The sequence below is a fragment of the Oryzias latipes genome, chromosome 11 (genome assembly GCF_002234675.1).
Source record: "Oryzias latipes chromosome 11, ASM223467v1".
Lineage (NCBI taxonomy): Eukaryota > Metazoa > Chordata > Actinopteri > Beloniformes > Adrianichthyidae > Oryzias > Oryzias latipes.
Window position 1 is genome coordinate 16,706,046 of NC_019869.2, and position 18,804 is coordinate 16,724,849.

Sequence of the window (18,804 nt, forward strand, 5' to 3'; positions counted from 1 at the left end):
GACCCATGATTAAAATTGTGTTTTTGGCATGTTTTTGTGGCATTTTTCCCATGATGGAGGACATATAAAGGAAAATTCAGCTTAAAATTTCATTTTTTTGAGGATTTCTTTATTCGTATTGTTGTGAATCAGAATGTCATTGGAAAAAGTTTGTTGGTGTGACAAAAGCTCACAGCAAGCCACAAGCTCCCTGCTCCACTCCATCCAATAGATTTGTGTACGTCTTTATTAGTCTGGCTTAGTATGTCAGTCATTTTAATCTATTTATTCCTGATATAAATTATATTTTTCTATGTGGAACAGGTTTTTATTCAAGGATTCAAGTAGTTTTACTGCCATTGTCAGTGAACAAAGCAGTTTCACAGACTAGGAATTTGCTGTGGTGCCAATGTTCCACATAAAACACTTAAGAATAAAAAATAAAAAAAGTAAGCCAAAAAAATAACACAATGGTCAGAACAATAAATAGAAGGATAAAAGTGCAAACATCATCAAGAATTATGAAGAATTTGTGATTTGTTTTGCAAATTTTGTTGTCTAGTCGGTTTTAAAATGTTTGAATGTTTTTTTTTCAATTTTTTAAATCTAAACAGACATATGGCTTAGAACTCCTGTTTATGAATAAAAAAAGTCACTTTCTAACATTTGTTTTTCATTTTCATATTTTTTCTCAAGTAAAAACTTTGATGTTTTCCTCAAATATTTTTCTCAACAAAAATGATTCAAAATGCTTTTTTTTGTATTGATTGATTTTAATAAGTACAGTATGACACTGATATTAGGGGAGGCATACTCCATTCTCCCTCTGTTTTTCGCCTACAAAAAGCTGACATTAGGAACCCAGATGTTCTTTTTGATGTAACTTTTTGTCATTTATGAGTCAGAGCTCATTGAGAGCTCTCGTTTACTGATTGGGCTCCTTTACACTTCAGCAAAGCGCTGTGAGTGTCCCTGGTGATCAGCCAGCCACACTCACTTGACCAACTCCCTCCTACGTGAGCATGACGTCTCCCACTGAGCTTTTGTTGATGATGCTTTCACATGCAGCCCCGGTTCACATCCCCCGACCAGGCCAACGCCTCCCCAGCACTGTTGCATCATCAGAAAATGACTTCCGATAGTCCTCGCTGCTGCTTACTTCCAGCACTTCAGTGCCACTGATGCTGAGTGCCTTCATTTTCTTTTTTGCATAATATCAAGATTGATTCCTTCTTTTTCATTTATAAGCATAAGATAGAAACAATAGAGATTCTTTCTGTGAGGAGTTTGCATGTTCTTCCCGTGAATGTGTGGGTTTTCTCCAGGGACTCCGGCTTCCTCCCACCATTCCCAAAAACATGCTTCATAGGTTAATTGGTAACTCTAAATTGTCCCTCGGTGTGAGTGTGAGTGTGCATGGGTGTGTGATTTGTGGGCCTGCGAAAGACTGGCAACCTGTCCAGGATGTCCCCTGCCTTCACCCAACAGTGTTTGGATTAGGCTCCAGCAGCCCTGTGACCCCGAAAGAGACAAAACAGCTTTCTTGATCCCGCTCAATCCCTTTTGGAGTCACAGGGTTGCTGGAGCCTATCCCAGACACTGTTGGGCGAAGGTGATGGTCTCCTGGATGGTTGGAGGCATTTGATTTAATTTTGTTTAAACGTTAGATTTGTAAATGTACAGATGTAAAGCCATTTAGGGCCTGGTTGTAAAATGCTTTATAAATAATTATGCATTAGATTGTGTCACGGTTTTAGGTCTGTCTGCTTTTGTTTTCCAGTTGTTTTTTGTTCTGTGATGTTTTGAGTTTAACTTCCTGTTTTATTTTGTAGGGTTTCCTGTTTCGTTGTGAGTTTTACTTTGAGTCCCCATCAGTCCTGAGGGTTTCCACCTGTGTCTTGTTGTCTGCATGTATTTAAGTCTGGTCATTTCCTTCCTCCTGTGCTCGTCCATAGTTTGTAGTTTTTATGTTCCCTGTTTCTGTGCCTTTCTAGTGCCATCCATCCATCTTCCTCTGCTTATCCGGGACCGGGTCGCGGGGGCAGCAGACTGAGCAGAGATGCCCAGACTTCCCTCACCCCAGCCACTTCCTCCAGCTCCGCTTTGATGGTCCCTGTTTCTGTGCCTTTCTAGTGTCAAGTCTGTAGTGTTTCTAGCCTGCTCAGCAGTGGTTTTTGTTTTGTGTAGTTTTAGTTATTAAAGATCCTGTTCTCCTGAAACTCTTGCCTCCTCTCCTCTCTGCGCCTGGGTACATCCGTCAACCCCCCCCCAACGTAACATTATGGACGAGCCTTACCAGTACCCAGCAGAGAGGAACATGCTGCATTTTGGAGCATTCTGCCAGGAGGCAGACGAAAACCAGCCGGACGAGTTCCTCTACCCGGGGATGAGGGACATGCGGTTCCTGGAGGCCTACTGCCTGCAGGACGAGAGGACCAGGATCCATGGGTCTTCTGACTGGGTCCAGTTCCACAGCGTTGGGTTGGAACAAGGACATCTGGCTTCAGGAGGGGGCCACCGTCGCCGCCGACGCCCTCATCGTCCTTCCTCCCCTGTTCCTGGGGTGGAGCCGGAGGATCACCAGGGGGCCTCCTTCCTGGCCACTCTCGACCAGGATATGTGGTTATGGGAGGCCTACTGCTGAGAGTAGGAGAGGGTTGATTCTACTGACTGGTTTGAGCTCCCCGCCTCAGCGTTTAATAGCAGTCGCCTGGCTATGAGGGGGGGCCACCACCACCATCATCGTCGTCGTCGCCGCCACCGCCCTTCTCGGCGTCCCGCCTCTTCTCCAGGGGTGTTCTTCAACGCGCCCCCACTCACCCCTACTACCGGGAGGGTGCTGGCTGCACCCCAGCCCTCTTCAGTTCCAGAGGTGGTCCTGGACAAACCCCACCCCGTCCCTGCTCCCAGGAGGGTGGAGCTGGTCTGGAGGGTGCCAGATGCACCACGACCTGTCCCCGCTCCCAGGAAGGTCCTGGACAGGGGGGTGGCGGACAGGAAGGTGCTGCATGCACCCCAACCCCTCCCTGCTCCAGACGCCTGGCCCGAGCCCCCTGCTCCAGACGCCTGGCCCGAGCCCCCTGCTCCAGACGCCTGGCCCGAGCCCCCTGCCGCTGACCCTGAGCCCGAGCCCCCAGCACCAGACACCTGGCCCGAGCCCCCTGCAGGCCGGACTGGCCCCATTTGCTGGCCGGACACTCCATCCCGGCCCTCCCTCGGGGTCTGCTGCCCGTGGCAGTTCGTTCTCCGGACCCCCTCCTCATGGGCTCTTTTGTGGAACATCGGTGCGGTTCCTTGAGGGGAGGGGGGGTTATGTCACGGTTTTAGGTCTTTCTGCTTTTGTGTTCCAGTTGTTTTTTGTTCTGTGATGTTTTGAGTTTAACTTCCTGTTTTATTTTGTAGGGTTTCCTGTTTCGTTGTGAGTTTTACTTTGAGTCCCCATCAGTCCTGAGTGTTTCCACCTGTGTCTTGTTGTCTGCATGTATTTAAGTCTGGTCATTCCTTTCCTCCTGTGCTCGTCCATAGTTTGTAGTTTTGATGGTCCCTGTTTCTGTGCCTTTCTAGTGTCAAGTTTTTGAGTGTTTCTAGCCTGCTCAGCAGTGGTTTTTGTTTTGTTTAGTTTTAGTTATTAAAGATCCTGTTCTCCTGAAACTCCTGCCTCCTCTCCTCTCTGCGCCTGGGTACATCCCTCAACCCCCCCCGTCGTAACAGATTGGAAACAGTTTTTTTTAGTTCCTACCTCGGCACGTTTTATTTGTAGCTATGAGAGTTATCTGAAACTATTATTCAAGTATTTTTTAACTATATTATGAAAATATGTATATAAATATTGAGGGAAACACATTTTGTCACAAAACTATAATGCACTTCGAGTTTTGAACAAGCATCCAAACGTGGTTTTGGGTTTCTGATCATGCAAAATGTTCAGGTCACATGCCGCAAAGCTATGGCAGGACGTGCAAGGTGGAATAATCACACACTGGTGTATAGGACTTGTCTACATTGAGGAAGAAACTGTTCAATTTTAATGAATAGGTGGTGGGAAGTTGCTTTTTGGTTTGTGAAGCAAATTTCCTGCTGATTGGCGGCATCTCCCCACCTACACGGCTACATACATCTGCTGTTGAAGAAAAATCTCCATTCTCATTAACAAGCTGAAGAGAATCTCACTATACACTGTCACTTGTGCTTTTCCAGTAAGGGCAGGTGTTTCTTGTAAATAAAGCTGTTCTCTAGGCAGTGCACAGAGGAAGAAAATGTCTTTAAAAAATATATTTTTACCCTTCTCAAAAGAAATCTCACAGAGGAACTAGAACATATCTTGTCAAACAAATGGAACCTGAGTTTTATTCTGGCTTTAGGTGTTCATCCTCACACATTCTCAGGTTGAGCGAGAGTTCAGCAGTGAAAGACGTGTAACAATCTGTTGCATTGCCTCACCCAGAGTCTTTTTTTCACACGTCCTGCAGCGCTGAACTTTTCAAGGTAAGTCGCAGAGGAAGAGTGAGTGAAAAGAGGCTTTTTCCAGACTTCTATCTACGTTTTGTGCACATCAAACAAACCCATGAAGTATGTTGAGAATGACAGCCTGTAAGATCCTCATCACTCCAAGTATTAGTGATTTTAGCATGTCAACTGCCATCGTGTTAATTAGTCGAGGGGTGTTTTTCCATTCTTCTGGCATTCCTGCCTGGGGTATGTTTCTTGCAAGTGTCCCTCAGGAGTTTTTGTGAAAATGAACAGCAACAGAGAGTCAGTCATCCTTGAAGTTCATGGCCTTTTTGGGGTCGCAGGGCTGCTGGAGCCTATCCAGGCCAATCGTGGGTGAAGGCAGGGTACGCCCAGGACAGGCCGCTACAATCACACACACATACACACTCGCATTAACGCACGGGGCAATTTAGAGTAACCAATTAACCCATGAATCGTGTTTTTGGACGGTGGGAAGGAGCCGGAGTCCCCGGAGATATCCCTCACTAGCACGTGGAGAACATGCAAAGTCCACACAGAAAAAAATCTTTAAAGTGCTAACGAAAATAAGCAGCTTCCTGCAAGAGGTTTTGACGAAGTATAAAATGCACCAAAAAACATTATTTGTTTTTTTCTTCTTAAGATCAAGTGAAATTTTTAAGAATAAGGTATTTCCGTCTCCACCTTTAACGGTGCTTCAAACTGGTTCGTTTGAAGCTGCGTTCACACTGCCCTCGGCAACGCATGTTGCATGTGAACACTCGTTGAGTGTAAACTGGAGAGACTACGTCTCTCTGCTGGTCTGGGAACGCCTCTGGGTCCCCCTAGAGGACCTGGAGTGCTTTGACTGCCCCCACGACCCGGTCCCAGATGAGTTGAAGAAGATGGATGGATGGATGGATGGATGGATGGATGGATGGATGGATGGATGGATGGATGGATGGATGGATGGATGGACGGATGGATGGATGGATGGATGGATGGACCAATGGATGGATGGATGGATGGATGGATGGATGGATGGATGGATGGATGGATGGATGGATGGACGGATGGATGGATGGACCAATGGATGGATGGATGGATGGATGGATGGATGGATAGATGGATGGATGGATGGATGGATGGATGGACGGATGGATGGATGGATGGATGGATGGACCAATGGATGGATGGACCAATGGATGGATGGACCGATGGATGGATGGATGGATGGATGGATGGATGGATGGATGGATGGATGGATGGATGGATGGATGGATGGATGGATGGATGGACCAATGGATGGATGGACCAATGGATGGATGGACCAATGGATGGATGGACCAATGGATGGATGGATGGATGGATGGATGGATGGATGGATGGACGGATGGATGGACGGATGGATGGATGGATGGATGGATGGATGGATGGATGGATGGATGGATGGACCAATGGATGGATGGACCAATGGATGGATGGACCAATGGATGGATGGATGGATGGATGGATGGATGGATGGATGGATGGATGGATGGATGGACCAATGGATGGATGGACCAATGGATGGATGGACCAATGGATGGATGGATGGATGGACGGATGGATGGAATAATTCAAATCACATGATTTTGGCCTGTCCTTTAAATTTCCTGAAATCTATAGAAGTTTGGGAGAACATCATCAAAAAAACAAAGAAACAATAGATGTACTCCAGAGAGAGAAAATATTGTTTCATGTTATCTCTCTGCCCCAAATACTTGAAGAAAACAGAATGTAGAATAGATGACTAGTGTCTAAACTCCATCTATTGTGTTCTGGCATTATGAAGAAACTTATTAGTGGGATGAAGAAGAGGAGCTGAACACTAGAGGAGGAGAAAACAATGTGGGTTAAAAGAAAAAAAACTGTGAAGGATGGGAGGAGGTGGCAAAGCAGTTTTTCTGTCTTCTTGGGACATCAGTTTCCATGGTGTGTGTGTCGGTTTTGATGCTTCGCCCACTGACTAATTTCCCACACTTTAAGAGATTGATAAGTGATGAATGGGTTTGGGACACGAGATTGGGCCCTCCATTTACGCGCTCCCACTCTAGTACTTCTCCCTCTTGTGTCTCCAGGAGCTGATGGAAACGCTAAAGGGCTCTTGAGCGGAGGAAGTGAGGAGAATGGTTACAGTCGTGGGTGTGTGTTATGTGAGCACATGAAACTCCATTAACCCGCCGAGCCCGAGGAGCTACAGGCGACCCTTTTTTTAAATGACAGTCTATGTAAATGTCTGATGATGCGGTCATCAGGGCAGAAGAACCAGACTTTCCTTTCCTTCAACGAGTTTTTAAACGGCGAGTGGCGGCGGTTTGGCTGCCTCGCTGTCGCAGTTTACAGGTAAACACGGCGCCTATTGTCACCCGCGGCGATGATGGGTCTCCACAGCAACGCCGTGACGCGCCAAACGGGAGCGAGGCGGCATCTCCAGGAGCGAGCGGCGTCTCCTTTTACAAAGATCGTTTATCAATGTGAAGATGACGTCTGCGACTGAAACCACACATTTTTCCAATTATGATTCCAGGAACAATTTTTCGGTGCAATTGAAATCTTTCAGAACAAACACAGCCATATACGCCAATATTATCCTTTATAGAATAGAACATAATTTAACGTGTAGCTACAGAAAGTAAAATAATACTGGAAAATGTGACTGCCAAATGCAATTTTAAACACTTGATAAAGTAGATATGTAGAGATTTGCAGCATTAAAATAAATAAAATTACAAGACACTGAACCCCAGATGGCTCATTTTATTTAGGTTGGCGTTAGTGTTAGGCAGGGGAGCCACCATCAGTGTATATCCACGAGTGTCTGTAAAGTGCTTTGGCCTTCTAAAATGTATTAAGGCACTATATGAGTATATGCCATTTGTATTCAAAAATTGTGTAAAGTTGACAAAAATCATAATGTACAATAAACAAAAAAAGATGCAATGCTGTAAGCCCCCAAACTTAAAACGGTTCTACATTTATACAATAGTCACACTTGATCCTAAAGAGTTTTTGGCCTAATACTCACTTGTTCGTTTTTACTCGGTTTACAGTTTAGGTTGAAGACCCACTCCAATAAAAATAGTGTTTTTGGCATTTTAACATGTTTTTGTGGCAATTGTTGTTATGGTGGAGAACATATATAAAGAACATTAATCTTAAAATTGCCTTTCTGAGTATTTTCTGAGTATTCACATTGTTGTGAATCAGGATCAGACAAACAAATACTGTTGGGAAAAGCTTGAAGGCTTGGTGTGAGTTCAAATCTACGGCAAGCCAGAAGCTCCTTGTTCCGCTCCATTCGGATGCATCCATTCACTAGACACAGGTTGTTGTTGTTGTTGTTGTTGTTTTTGGCCAAAAACGGCATTATCATAATTTAAATACCATTGGGATTCCCTCTACAGTAGTTTCAAAGATGATTGGAGTGAGACTTTAATATTTTTGATGTGTTTCTTTTATTTTGTTTTGTGCTATATTTTTTTAATTAATAGTAATAAACAATATGTTAAGTTTCAGTATTGACTACAATTAATGATTATTAAACAAAAAGTTTTTTTTAAACTATGTGGTCGCTTTTCTACTAAGATTATAACGTCCTATGCCGCTTAAGCTATGTATGAAATATATATGACATAAAAGGAATATTTAAGTAAAACAAAAGAGTCAAAATGTTCATGAATGCGATAGATAAGTCTTGAATTATAGACGATCTTTGTCATGAGGTGGGCGTTCGGTTCTTCACTCTCTTCCTCCTCTCCCGCCCTCCATGGGTCGGCGTGGGCGGCCCCGTGTGGCAGGAGGAGAGAGAAACACGACACCCCGGCGGAGGAAGGGGGGATGAGAGAACAAGAAGTGACTGAGTGAGTGGAAAAAGAAAAACTCCGAGCCGGAGGAAGAGGGGGCAGACAAGAGGAGCGACTTGGTCTTCGGTACTTTTATTCCTCCTGATGCGTCGCTGCCGCGGGGACGATGGCGCGAAGGAGCGCTTGAACCATGGCACATCGCTGCAGCAACTACATTATTTTTTCCCCTCAACTGCACGCATTCCGTCGCTTCAACACCTTCCAACGCCAGCGTGACTCCACCAATCTTTGACCTGCGCTATTCAGACCCGCTCGACTGGATTTCCCCCCAAGAGGACTCCGGGCAACTTATAGTATACAAGTCACGAAGTTCATTTCTTTGGGAGAAACTTTTTAAAACAAACTTTGGTCATAAAAACTAATCTCAAATCACAACCTAGCGGCTAGTTTTCTTTGTTGTTTTTTTACTTTCCGACCGAGCTGCTCTCGATCGAGTCAGGTTCCTCCGAACGAGCCGCTCGTCAGAACAACATCGGAGGGAGGAGTGGGGTGCCTCTTTGCTAGCGGGGCTAAAGGCTAACCAACATCTAAAGTTACCAGTCGACGTGAAAAGTGAGCCAAGCGGCTCTTCGAAGACGCCAACAGAGATGAAAACGCCGGTAGAAACGGGTGAGTCAATTGTTGCACCTTTAAAGTTGACTTGTGGAATTTAATTCGTGTTGTTAAAAATAAAAATAACGACGGCTAGCCGCTTAGCATGCTAACAAACTCCTGGCTCGCGGAAAGTGTGACAAATGCATGGCGCTTTAGCGAATCCATGCTTGCGGCTGGTCTTTTGGTCGCTTACAGTTAGTTTTACAAACTACAACCCAGTTTTACAATTAAAATACGCTATCTTTTTTACTTTTAAGGGAGAAAGCGTTTACAATAGACAGTAAAAAATAAGTTATTATAGAACAAGTTGCAGTACAGAGTAAGGACAACTGTAAAGTGGATTTCCCGGAGCTTGTCCTGAGCTCTCTGATTGCAAATTTTAAATAATATATATTTTTTAAAAGTTTCTGTTTATTGCCACCAGTTATCACATTTCCCCATATTCTAAGCAAAACAGGAATTTGAACTCAACTGATTTGAATTAGGAATCTTGCAAAGATAATCGTTTGAAAGATCAGATAGGACTTTTTTTATTGTTTGGCTTTCATCCATGCGCAATTAAAACATTTTTTAGACGTAATTATTGCTATTCTCATGATAAAATCCTCTGAGAAATAAAAAGTGATCTCAAGTTTTATTTGGCGAGTAGAATGTCATGTAAGGTCCTTTTTTTGTCTTAGATCACATGCTGGTTGATCTTATAATGTTTAAAAATGTTTTCCTTGTGGACAAAAACTAGTTTTCTTTTCCACTGTATTTCCTCTACTTTCCGCTTTCTTTTTTTAGTTTGCTTAAACCTGACACGCAACTTGAGAAGGTTCCTCAAAACTTGTGGGATTTACAGTTAAAAACTTTCCAAAAACATTTCCTTGACTGTCATTTTCATTAAAATGATCACAGTTTTCCTCTTTTGTGTGCTTTCAAAAGTTTGTCTGGTTTGTAGTGTTTTGTAGTAATCAGAGACAGGCACAGATCCAACAACCATAATGGATGTTTAAAGAAGGGAATGCCACACCACAACCTTATAATTTATAATATAACCTCTGAAACCTTTTATGGTCCAAACTATTATAGATAACCTGAACACCATTTTTTTTATACAGGGGTGTGTATTCTGTAGCTCTACACTCCGTGGGCGTTTTATCTGTGTAGATCCAAGGTAACAATGTGCACAGTTTGTTTAGATGGCCATGGTCAGATCTCCATGATCTAGAAAACAGCGTTTTGGAGCTAATAATCAGAACAACCTAGATAACTCTTTCTCTCTCTTTTTCATCTCTAGTTGAACTGTGTTAACACCTTCTGTGAAACTTAAAATGTAAGTCTAAGACTGACTACATTTCAACCTAAGATCAGTTTGTTTTTTATATCAGAATCAGAAGGACTTTATTGATCCCACACGCAGGAGATTTGTGCATTACCGTAGCAAGTAAACATAAGAGAAAATAGAATAATATAAAAAACAAAAATGTAGCATTAATGTAAACAAATAAGGTGTTATAATTTAAAGACTATTTACAAATGGGTAACAATGTGCAAAAATGTGCAAAAGTCATCTGTTACACTGTGAATTATTGAACAGTGTTATATTTATGTGGTTCCAAACTTCTTATGTTATAGGACAAATAGGATAAAAGTTAGCAGCGTTTTGTCAAACTAGATCAATCTTTTAGTTGTGACAGAATGTAGCAGGATAACTGTCTGGATAACTGTCTGATTTATTTATATATTTCTCTGCTATCTTAGCTCATGCAAGTCTTGCACGACTTAACACGGACAACAGTTACGCTTTTAAGTGAAAGCCACTCTCAGTGGTTCCTGTTTTTCTGCATTCACATTACGTTTCAGATCAACTTTTTGTTCCTAGGGATTAAAAAAAAGCTGGCGAGAAAGGACTGACGTGAAATGGCACCTGTACCGTTTTAACAGATGGAAATTTGCTTGATTTTCTTTTTGTGGTTTGTTTTTATTTCTGTTCTATGCAAATGTGGCTTTACATTGACAGTAAAAAGTTTGGTTAAACTCCACTTTGTTCCCATGAGGAAGTTAGAAGTCTGGCATCATCAGCACAAGCTCCCGATTTTCCGCTTGTGTTCTTCCTTATACAACAACGCGCCACATGTGAGACGTCACGGCTGCAGGCAGGCAGGACTGGCGAGTTAGCTGGCTTTGTTGCGTTTTTGCCTGGATGGAGTGAAAGGAGCCATACATGAGCAATTAGCTGGTGTTAAGGGCAGGGCTCCCGTTTATTACTGGGGCTGCATTGTGCCTCAGTGTGTCTGCATGCCTGCACACTTCCAGCCACGTGCGTGTCCATATATCTTTTAGTGTGGTTTCACCTGACAGCTGATGTGGTTGCAGCAAAGTGAGCGTTTCACTGGCGTTTCAATGACCTCGATGACGACCGTTTGCTTGAGAAGGAGCTGGGTGTAACAGACCTGATCATGCTGGATCTTGAAGACCAAAGCTGATGACCCCCATGCCGTAAACATGAATACTCCCATTGTCAGCTTGCATTGGCATTGTCTCTTCTTTCTGTGTCACAGAGAAATTGAATAACGCTGTTGTTGGCAGCAGAACAGACAGCACAATTACACAAGTCGGGCCAAGTTGTTTTAGTCAAAGAAAGTTTAAGAAGAGGTGCTGGTGACAGATGTACATTGATGTGGTTTTGCAGTCTGTTTTTTGGGATGCAGTGTCTATATGATTTGATGTCACCATGAAAAAGGGAAAGAATTACAGGCTTTATTCTTTCTTTTTTGGAGGTTCTGGTGGATTTGTGGGTCCCCATGGCTTTTAACTCAAACAGGCAAAACTGAACTAGTTTGATCTTGTGTTTTCTACTGTTCAAAGAACCAGCTGTGTGGTAAACACATGACTTTTGAACCTTTGCTGCTCAGCAGCATCAGCCTGTTGAATAAAAAAAACAACAAATCCCCCTTTAGGGGGAAAAATGTGCACCTCCCCCAAAGTCTCTCCCAAAAGGAGAGAGAAGAACAATTAAAGCGCTAAAACTATTTACAGGATGTACTTTCCCCCAGGTTTTCCTATCATTATGTGGTTAGTGTGAGTGATCAGATTGACCCAGAGCCTGACCTGATCACATTCCTGATTACTGTTGAGCCAAGCCCAGGCAAGCAGAGCCTGGAAAATCTGCAGCGGCATGACGTCAGTATTCCTCTGGTGTGCTGTCGAGCAGCAGCACAGGTCAGCGCCGCAGTGATCATCTCTTGATGTTACAGGAGGCCTCTTTTCCTGGAAGTGTGCATGTACGATGGCTTTGGTGACCCGTGCAAAGCTTAGACACTAGGCAACAGGTTGTTGGATGTGGGCCGTGCTGGCAAAACAAATACCAAAAGTCTCGCACATTGGAAAGACTAATGGTCGCTTTGGAAATCTGCAGTTATAAACTTCCACACCGATGGATTAGTTTAAAAAAACAGGTTACAGGTTATGTTGACAGATGATCTTGCAGAAGAAATGTATATATTTTAGTAAAACTGTAAACCAGCATCTATCCTCTGATACCAGAATTCCATTAGAAAGAGGGATTTAGTGATGTTACATTGCAGGTGTCTGTTTGGGTAGATTGGGGATAATAAAATCCCTTCAACATGTTTTATAGTTATTTTAGTCTAAGTCAGGGTCTGCAACCTGAGGCTCCACAGCTTCATGTAGAGCTGTGACTGTGTGGGATTTTTGATCATCGCTGTGATGAACCAGCAGGGGGCACTGTGTCGCAGTTATCAGCAAAAATGAATGTGTTTAATGTGTTTATTATGGTTCCAATCACGCACCATATGCAGAACTTTTAACAACAAAAACGATATAAACAACAACAACGTGGTGATGACCTCATCATTTCCTATTGTTGAAATAATCAAGAATTTAAAGTGTGGTTCATTGTCTGAAAATACGTTAAGGCTAACTTAGTTTTGATTTACAAATTTTTGGCTGAGACTCACCAACTATAGTAAAACAAATTGCATTTTTTTTTGCTGACACTACACTATCTACTTCTACATGTACTGCATTGAGATAATCCTATACGGCAGTGGTCTCCAACCTTTTTCGGGCCACAGACCAGTTTAAAGTCAAGCGATATTTTCACGGACCGGTCCAAACGGGGCTGGAGTTTGCGGTTCATATTTTTAAGCTTCTGGTTTGGGGACCAATTTTATACAGTACAGGGAATTTTTTATTTTGAAAGGAAGTAATTTGAACCACTGTTAAGTTATAAACCTGTTCATATTTATAAAAAAAGAGGCTATTTTCTCTTTAAAGGTATTTATTTTTTTCCTGCAAAAAGGCAATCTTTGATTTATACTTATTATATTAGTAACAATACATAAAAACAAAGCAGTGTCTTATTTTTGTAAAGGGTAAAGTCAGATGTTGTGGATCCTACTGGGTTGTAGTCAGGAAGACAGACTCGAATGGCTCTTGAAATGTTGAAGGTTTCAGACCCCTGCTCTAAGTGATGGTCTGCTTCAGCCTACAGTGGCTTGTATACACAGAAAAAATCTGAACTTTTCAGATCAACACTAGATTGCTTCTGAATGTTTCATTTTAAAGCATGTCCATGCCTAACTCTATCACAAACATGTTTGTTTTCAGGCACTGATAAGGGAGTTTTTTCTCCCTGTGATGGACGTTTCTGTCATCGATTGAATGTTTTTAGTGTTTGAGTGCAGCAGGACTCCTAAAAAAACAACAATAATAAAGACGACAGCATAGTCAGTCCTGCAAACAGACGATTCTGAAACAGAGCCTAAATCCAAAGAATGTGCTTGTCGTTCGAACTATCTTTGAGTCTGTCAGCTCAGTATCTATAAGGATTTATGACTGAGTGAATCTGTGGAAGCTCTGTGAGGGTTGATAAAAAGAAGCAGCAGATGAAGTGGAACTGACTCACTCCAGTGAACAGATAAGGAAGAGTTCTGCTGCAGGACTAACCTATGAGAGACACCTGACAGGATGCAGGGTTTCCGGCTGCAGCACTCTTTTTGGAGACCACACTTAAGAATTACTTATGTGTAAACTTCCCCCTTTGAGGATATCTGATCAGTGCTTACAACTGTACATTCTACTGAATGAAGCTCTAGTTATGTTGCTTAGTGTCTCACAGTTTTTTACAGATTGTTCTTGTTTTTTAGATTTGTCTTTTTTTCAGCTGGTGCGTTGTCGCTACCTTAACTCTTAAAATTCTTGAACAAAAATAAAAGAAACAATGGGGGGGGGGTGTTCTAATTTGCTAAAAAAAAAAAACAGATGACCAAGTAATTTGAACTAATGTGCAGTAAAATGGTTGAAAGATGTGCACTGAAATACTTTACTGTGTATGAAAAATGTTTTTAGTTAAAAAAATAATCTGTATGTGAAAAGAAATAGTTTTATAATTATGCAGTTGGTGGGAAGGTTTTTAAAAATCCTCCTCAAAAGCAGCTCAGAGGAGTCCTGCCAATGGGTTACAGTAAAAAAAAAGGTGGTTTTGTGGTTGTTCAGACTTTCATCCCTGAGCTAATAATAGTCTGGTTACTTAAAATAAAACACTTGGTTAATTATTACATTAGAATATATACCAACTGCTAAACAGTGCCTAATTTTTTTCTTAACGCCTGGGAGCTGAGGCTGTGGACATAATTCAACAACAAACGCAACACAATCTTCTTAAAAAAAAGTGTTTGGTTCTGAAAAATTCAGTGCGGTTCATTTTGTGAAGGTCAGAAAAACAGCACAGCTGAAAATGTTGCTCATTCTGTCGATTCCTGTTGCAGCCCCAGTAATGTACCTTATGTCTGTTTGTGCTGAAAGTTATTTATATCCATAAGCAAAATTGTAGGGGTTTTTTTACACAAAAAGCAGCAAGGTCCGTTTAAGATTTCAAACCATTCTAACATCCTAATTTGTAACTGAGGATGGAAGTTGTGTGCGGGAATAATTAAGTCAGGAACCTTAGGGGATCTGATCAGCTGTTGTGTTTAACGTTTTCTATATGTACTTGTGCTGAAAAATTCTAAAGAAAAATGGATCCATTTGGCAGCATACAGTTGCACTTGCACCATTTATTGTACTGCTGGGAAATATGCAGCTTCGTTTTTTTTCTTTTTTTTTTTTTTTCTGGGTTTATGAAAACATTCAGTTGCTACCAGTACAGCCAGGTTCACCATCAGCGGATGGAACAGCATCTGGATGATGGCTGCTATCAGCGGTACGTCTGTCTGTCTGCGGCCCAGTTTAAAGACTCGCTGTCCCCATTAGTCTTTGGAAGTAGAAAATGAAAGATAAAAGGAGAGAACATTTTTATTTGCTCAATACAAATATGAAAAATCATCGTGATGCTAGTGATGACCATAATACAACATGAAGAACCTTTCCTTCATCTGGTCTTTGGACTCCACCAGCTTATCACATCGTCAACACGTAATTTCCAAAGCAGAGTTCCGGATTGGTTGACACAAGATGAAAATTGACCAAAGTACAAATATTTCAATTTACCATTTCTGACCTGTCGAACTTGTACGCTGCCTGAAACTTACAGCCGGTGGCAAATTGCACCATGGGGATTCTCATTGCTTAATTATATCGATTTATGATTTAATTTAGCCAACTTTCCTACACGAATTGCATTTGGTGTGCATGCAGGATATCAAAGACTACATTTGTCTGCAATTCCTACTCAATCTGACCTAGTCCACCAATCGTTCAAAGTGCAAAAAAACTTCTCATTTAAAAGAGTATCTGCTTCAACTTTTCCTCTTAAGATGCATGACATTCTTAGATGTGGTACCTAATCCATAAAAACAATCAAGCGTCCCTGTAGGTCCTTGGAAACCCAGAGTCTGTGACCGTGTTAGTTTCTATTGGACTGAAATCTGAAAATTAGATCTGAAAAATCAGCTCGTCTGAAACGTATTTGCTCATCTCTCCGCCTCACAGCATCCCCATTTTATTAAGAGTCTGGGCCCCCCACGCACCACCAAAATGGGTGATATCTGTCTTGCATTAACACACACACTGCCATACTCTTTTTATTTCTTCACTGCAACTTGTGAGCTTTTTGTGCTCATTTGGGCTGCAGGCTCCTTGTGGTGACGCCACCGTGCCTCTGTCTTAAATGTTTTTACACAGTAAGCGAGCCACCCTGTCTACACATTGAAAGATCTGTGTTTAATGCAATAGAAGAATTAAGAGTGTGGTGGCTTTGAGGAAAAGCTGACTAACACCAGCAAATTTCCTGTAGAAAGCCCCATGTTTGCCATCTTTAGCATTTTCAGAAATTCACATTACAATTCATGAATCCATCGGTTGGAACCGCAGTGTTCTGGCACCTGAAGAAGAACTTGTGTCTAATTTGAGAACAAACTACATGAAAAGGTTGCCTCCATTTATTGGCAGAGTTTTGCTATAGCAGAGCCTCTGGGCTTATCTGGAGCTGTGCATGGTGGTCGATGTTCATGGGGGGGGTCAAGTAGAACTGCTTTGGAATGCTTTACAGTTTTATTCTCTAGGTTGGGGTTATCGGTATTGCTGCCCAAAGTAAAGAAACTCAAAAACACGTACCAGACATTCAGTTAAGGTAGGTTTTAGGGAGCTGTTTGTGTTACTTTTTAGTTACGCCTCCTAAAGATGAAACACCATTAGGAGATCTAAAGCTGAAGCCATTGTATCTAAATTAGTCCATTTTATCAAGCATTAACTAATTTTTGAACTATTTGTTCTTTAACTTTGGAACATTTTTTGTGCCACTTATAAACTTTTCCCTTTTTTTAAATGTAGAAATTTCCTTATCTCAAAAAAGATAGGGCAGGAAATTAAAATTGCAGGAGAATATTGATGATATGCTTAGATAGTTCCAAGTCAAATGTGATGTTCAGTAATTTCTTAACAGGGATTTTTTTTTACCTTCAGATAAGGGATTGTTCTTATTGTTTTTAACAGCTTAATCAAAATTTGTGAAAAGGTTGCTTTATTGATGCTTTAAATGTTGTTAGTTCACACAAGCAAGATTGTAAGTTTACTCTTAAAATGTTTCATATTTTTGTATTTACTATTGTAGGTATTTTCAGAATGAATGAACTTCTTGGCTATTAAAGTTTGTTGCAGTTTAGTTTCAAAAATATCAAATTTATTGTATTCTTTATGCAAGTACAGATATAATGAACTCTTTGTGTTTCCTGAATTCTTGAATATGATGACAAAAACATAATCATCTTGTGTTTGCGTGCTTTCATTTTATCAACACAACAAACTAAAATCAAAAGAATGATTGATGGTCTTCCACTAATTACTTAAGTTTAATTTAACTATTTTTATATTTTCTGCTTGTTTCATCGTCATAGAAAGTGTCCAGTTATGCCCTGAATTATTGATTATTCCGAAGGTTGTAATAAATAATTAACCAGTTGTTACAAAATTGCTGTTGACTCACGCTCAGGTGCTTATATTTAACCTATTGTTTGCCAGATAGTCATTTTGCTTAGATGTGTTCATTTGACAGTCAGTTTGATTTGGTTTGGTGATTTAACTTAAGATTTTGTCACCTAAAAAAGGTTAAGATTTCCTTTTAAAAAAAATGTATAACTGCATTTTTGTGTTGTTGTTGGGTGCAGTCTATTCTGTTAGCAAAAAAGAAAATAAAAAATAGGGAGGTGTACGATTAAGATTATTGTCATAGAGTAAAATAATAATATGTTGTCTACTCTCTTATATTTTGAGCTGTGGAGACACCTGAAACATTTATATGTGTGGTTAAATGCATTTACTCATGAACACTTGTGCTCATGTGGCTAAATCCAATACTTGAGATCACACAATTTGGCATTGTTGGCTTCTTTGCTGCTTGTTGGACTCATTTGGAAACCACAGAAGCCAGATTTTAGACTATTTTTTCTCCCACTTCTGCTCTGAAATCCTTAGTTATGTGTGAAGAATATTTCAATTTTGGTTTCTTTATTGTGAAACAATACACTTTTTAATGGATCACCTAACACTTGTGGGCCTTTTGATATACGTGACTATTATCTACATCAGGGGTGTCAAACTCGTTTTCACCGAGGGCCACATCAGCATAGTGGTTGTCCTCAAAGGGCCAGATATAACTTATACATGTAACTAACTGTAATGAAAAATAAATGTAACTACTCATTAATGTTGAAGAACTCATTATTTATTTATTCTAACTTTTTAAAGTGACAATTACAGTTGCATAGATATGTTGGCCTGTTACTCTAACATAAATCCTTTTAAATTTGATTCTGTCACGTTAGGTTATATTGACGGCGTTAAAGTCCTAATGTTGCCCAATCCGATATTTCCAGTCCGATTCCCCCTGGATATGAATAAATACACAACAATTTTTGTTTTAGGAAATTAAAAACTTTTATGCCTTTTATGCTCTTGCGGGCCACATAAAATGACATGGAGGGCCACATTTGGCCCCCGGGCCTTGAGTTTGACACATGTGATCTACATCTATGGAAGATGATGCTTTCTCTCTTTTTTAAATGATGGAAATGGACCTTTTTGTGTTTTTGTTTTTGATCATATTTTGTGTGCCACAGTCATAGTTTTCTGCAGCACAATTGGAATTGGAAAAGGTTTACTTCAAGCAATTAATGAAGAACAGGTCCAATTTCAAGATTCTCACCACTAAGCATGAGTTGTTGTTTTGTTTTTTTCTTTATTCACAGCCTCATACCTCACTCTGTAAGGTTTCACCCTGACTTTTTGGATGCTATATCTAAAAGGTGACAATGGTCTGTCCTCTGTGGCCTCATTTTGCCCCCCCCCCAAAAAAAAAAAGCCGAAAAAAACTACAGATTGTTCAACTCACATCTGCAGCTGGAATAAGTGACAGCACAGTGACATAAACTGT

The 18,804-nt window shown here is 41.1% G+C and overlaps 1 protein-coding gene across 1 annotated transcript in view; it reads left to right on the plus strand.

Annotated features, from left to right (window-relative positions):
• The first annotated feature begins 8,246 nt into the window (after positions 1-8,246).
• LOC101156593 (ETS domain-containing transcription factor ERF) overlaps positions 8,247-18,804 on the plus strand; it is a 30,271-nt gene continuing 19,713 nt past the window's right edge. The window contains exon 1 of the mRNA XM_004074274.4: positions 8,247-8,942. Within this exon, the coding sequence (XP_004074322.1) occupies positions 8,921-8,942 (22 nt within the window). The 5' untranslated portion in view covers positions 8,247-8,920. The remainder of the gene's footprint in view (positions 8,943-18,804) is intronic.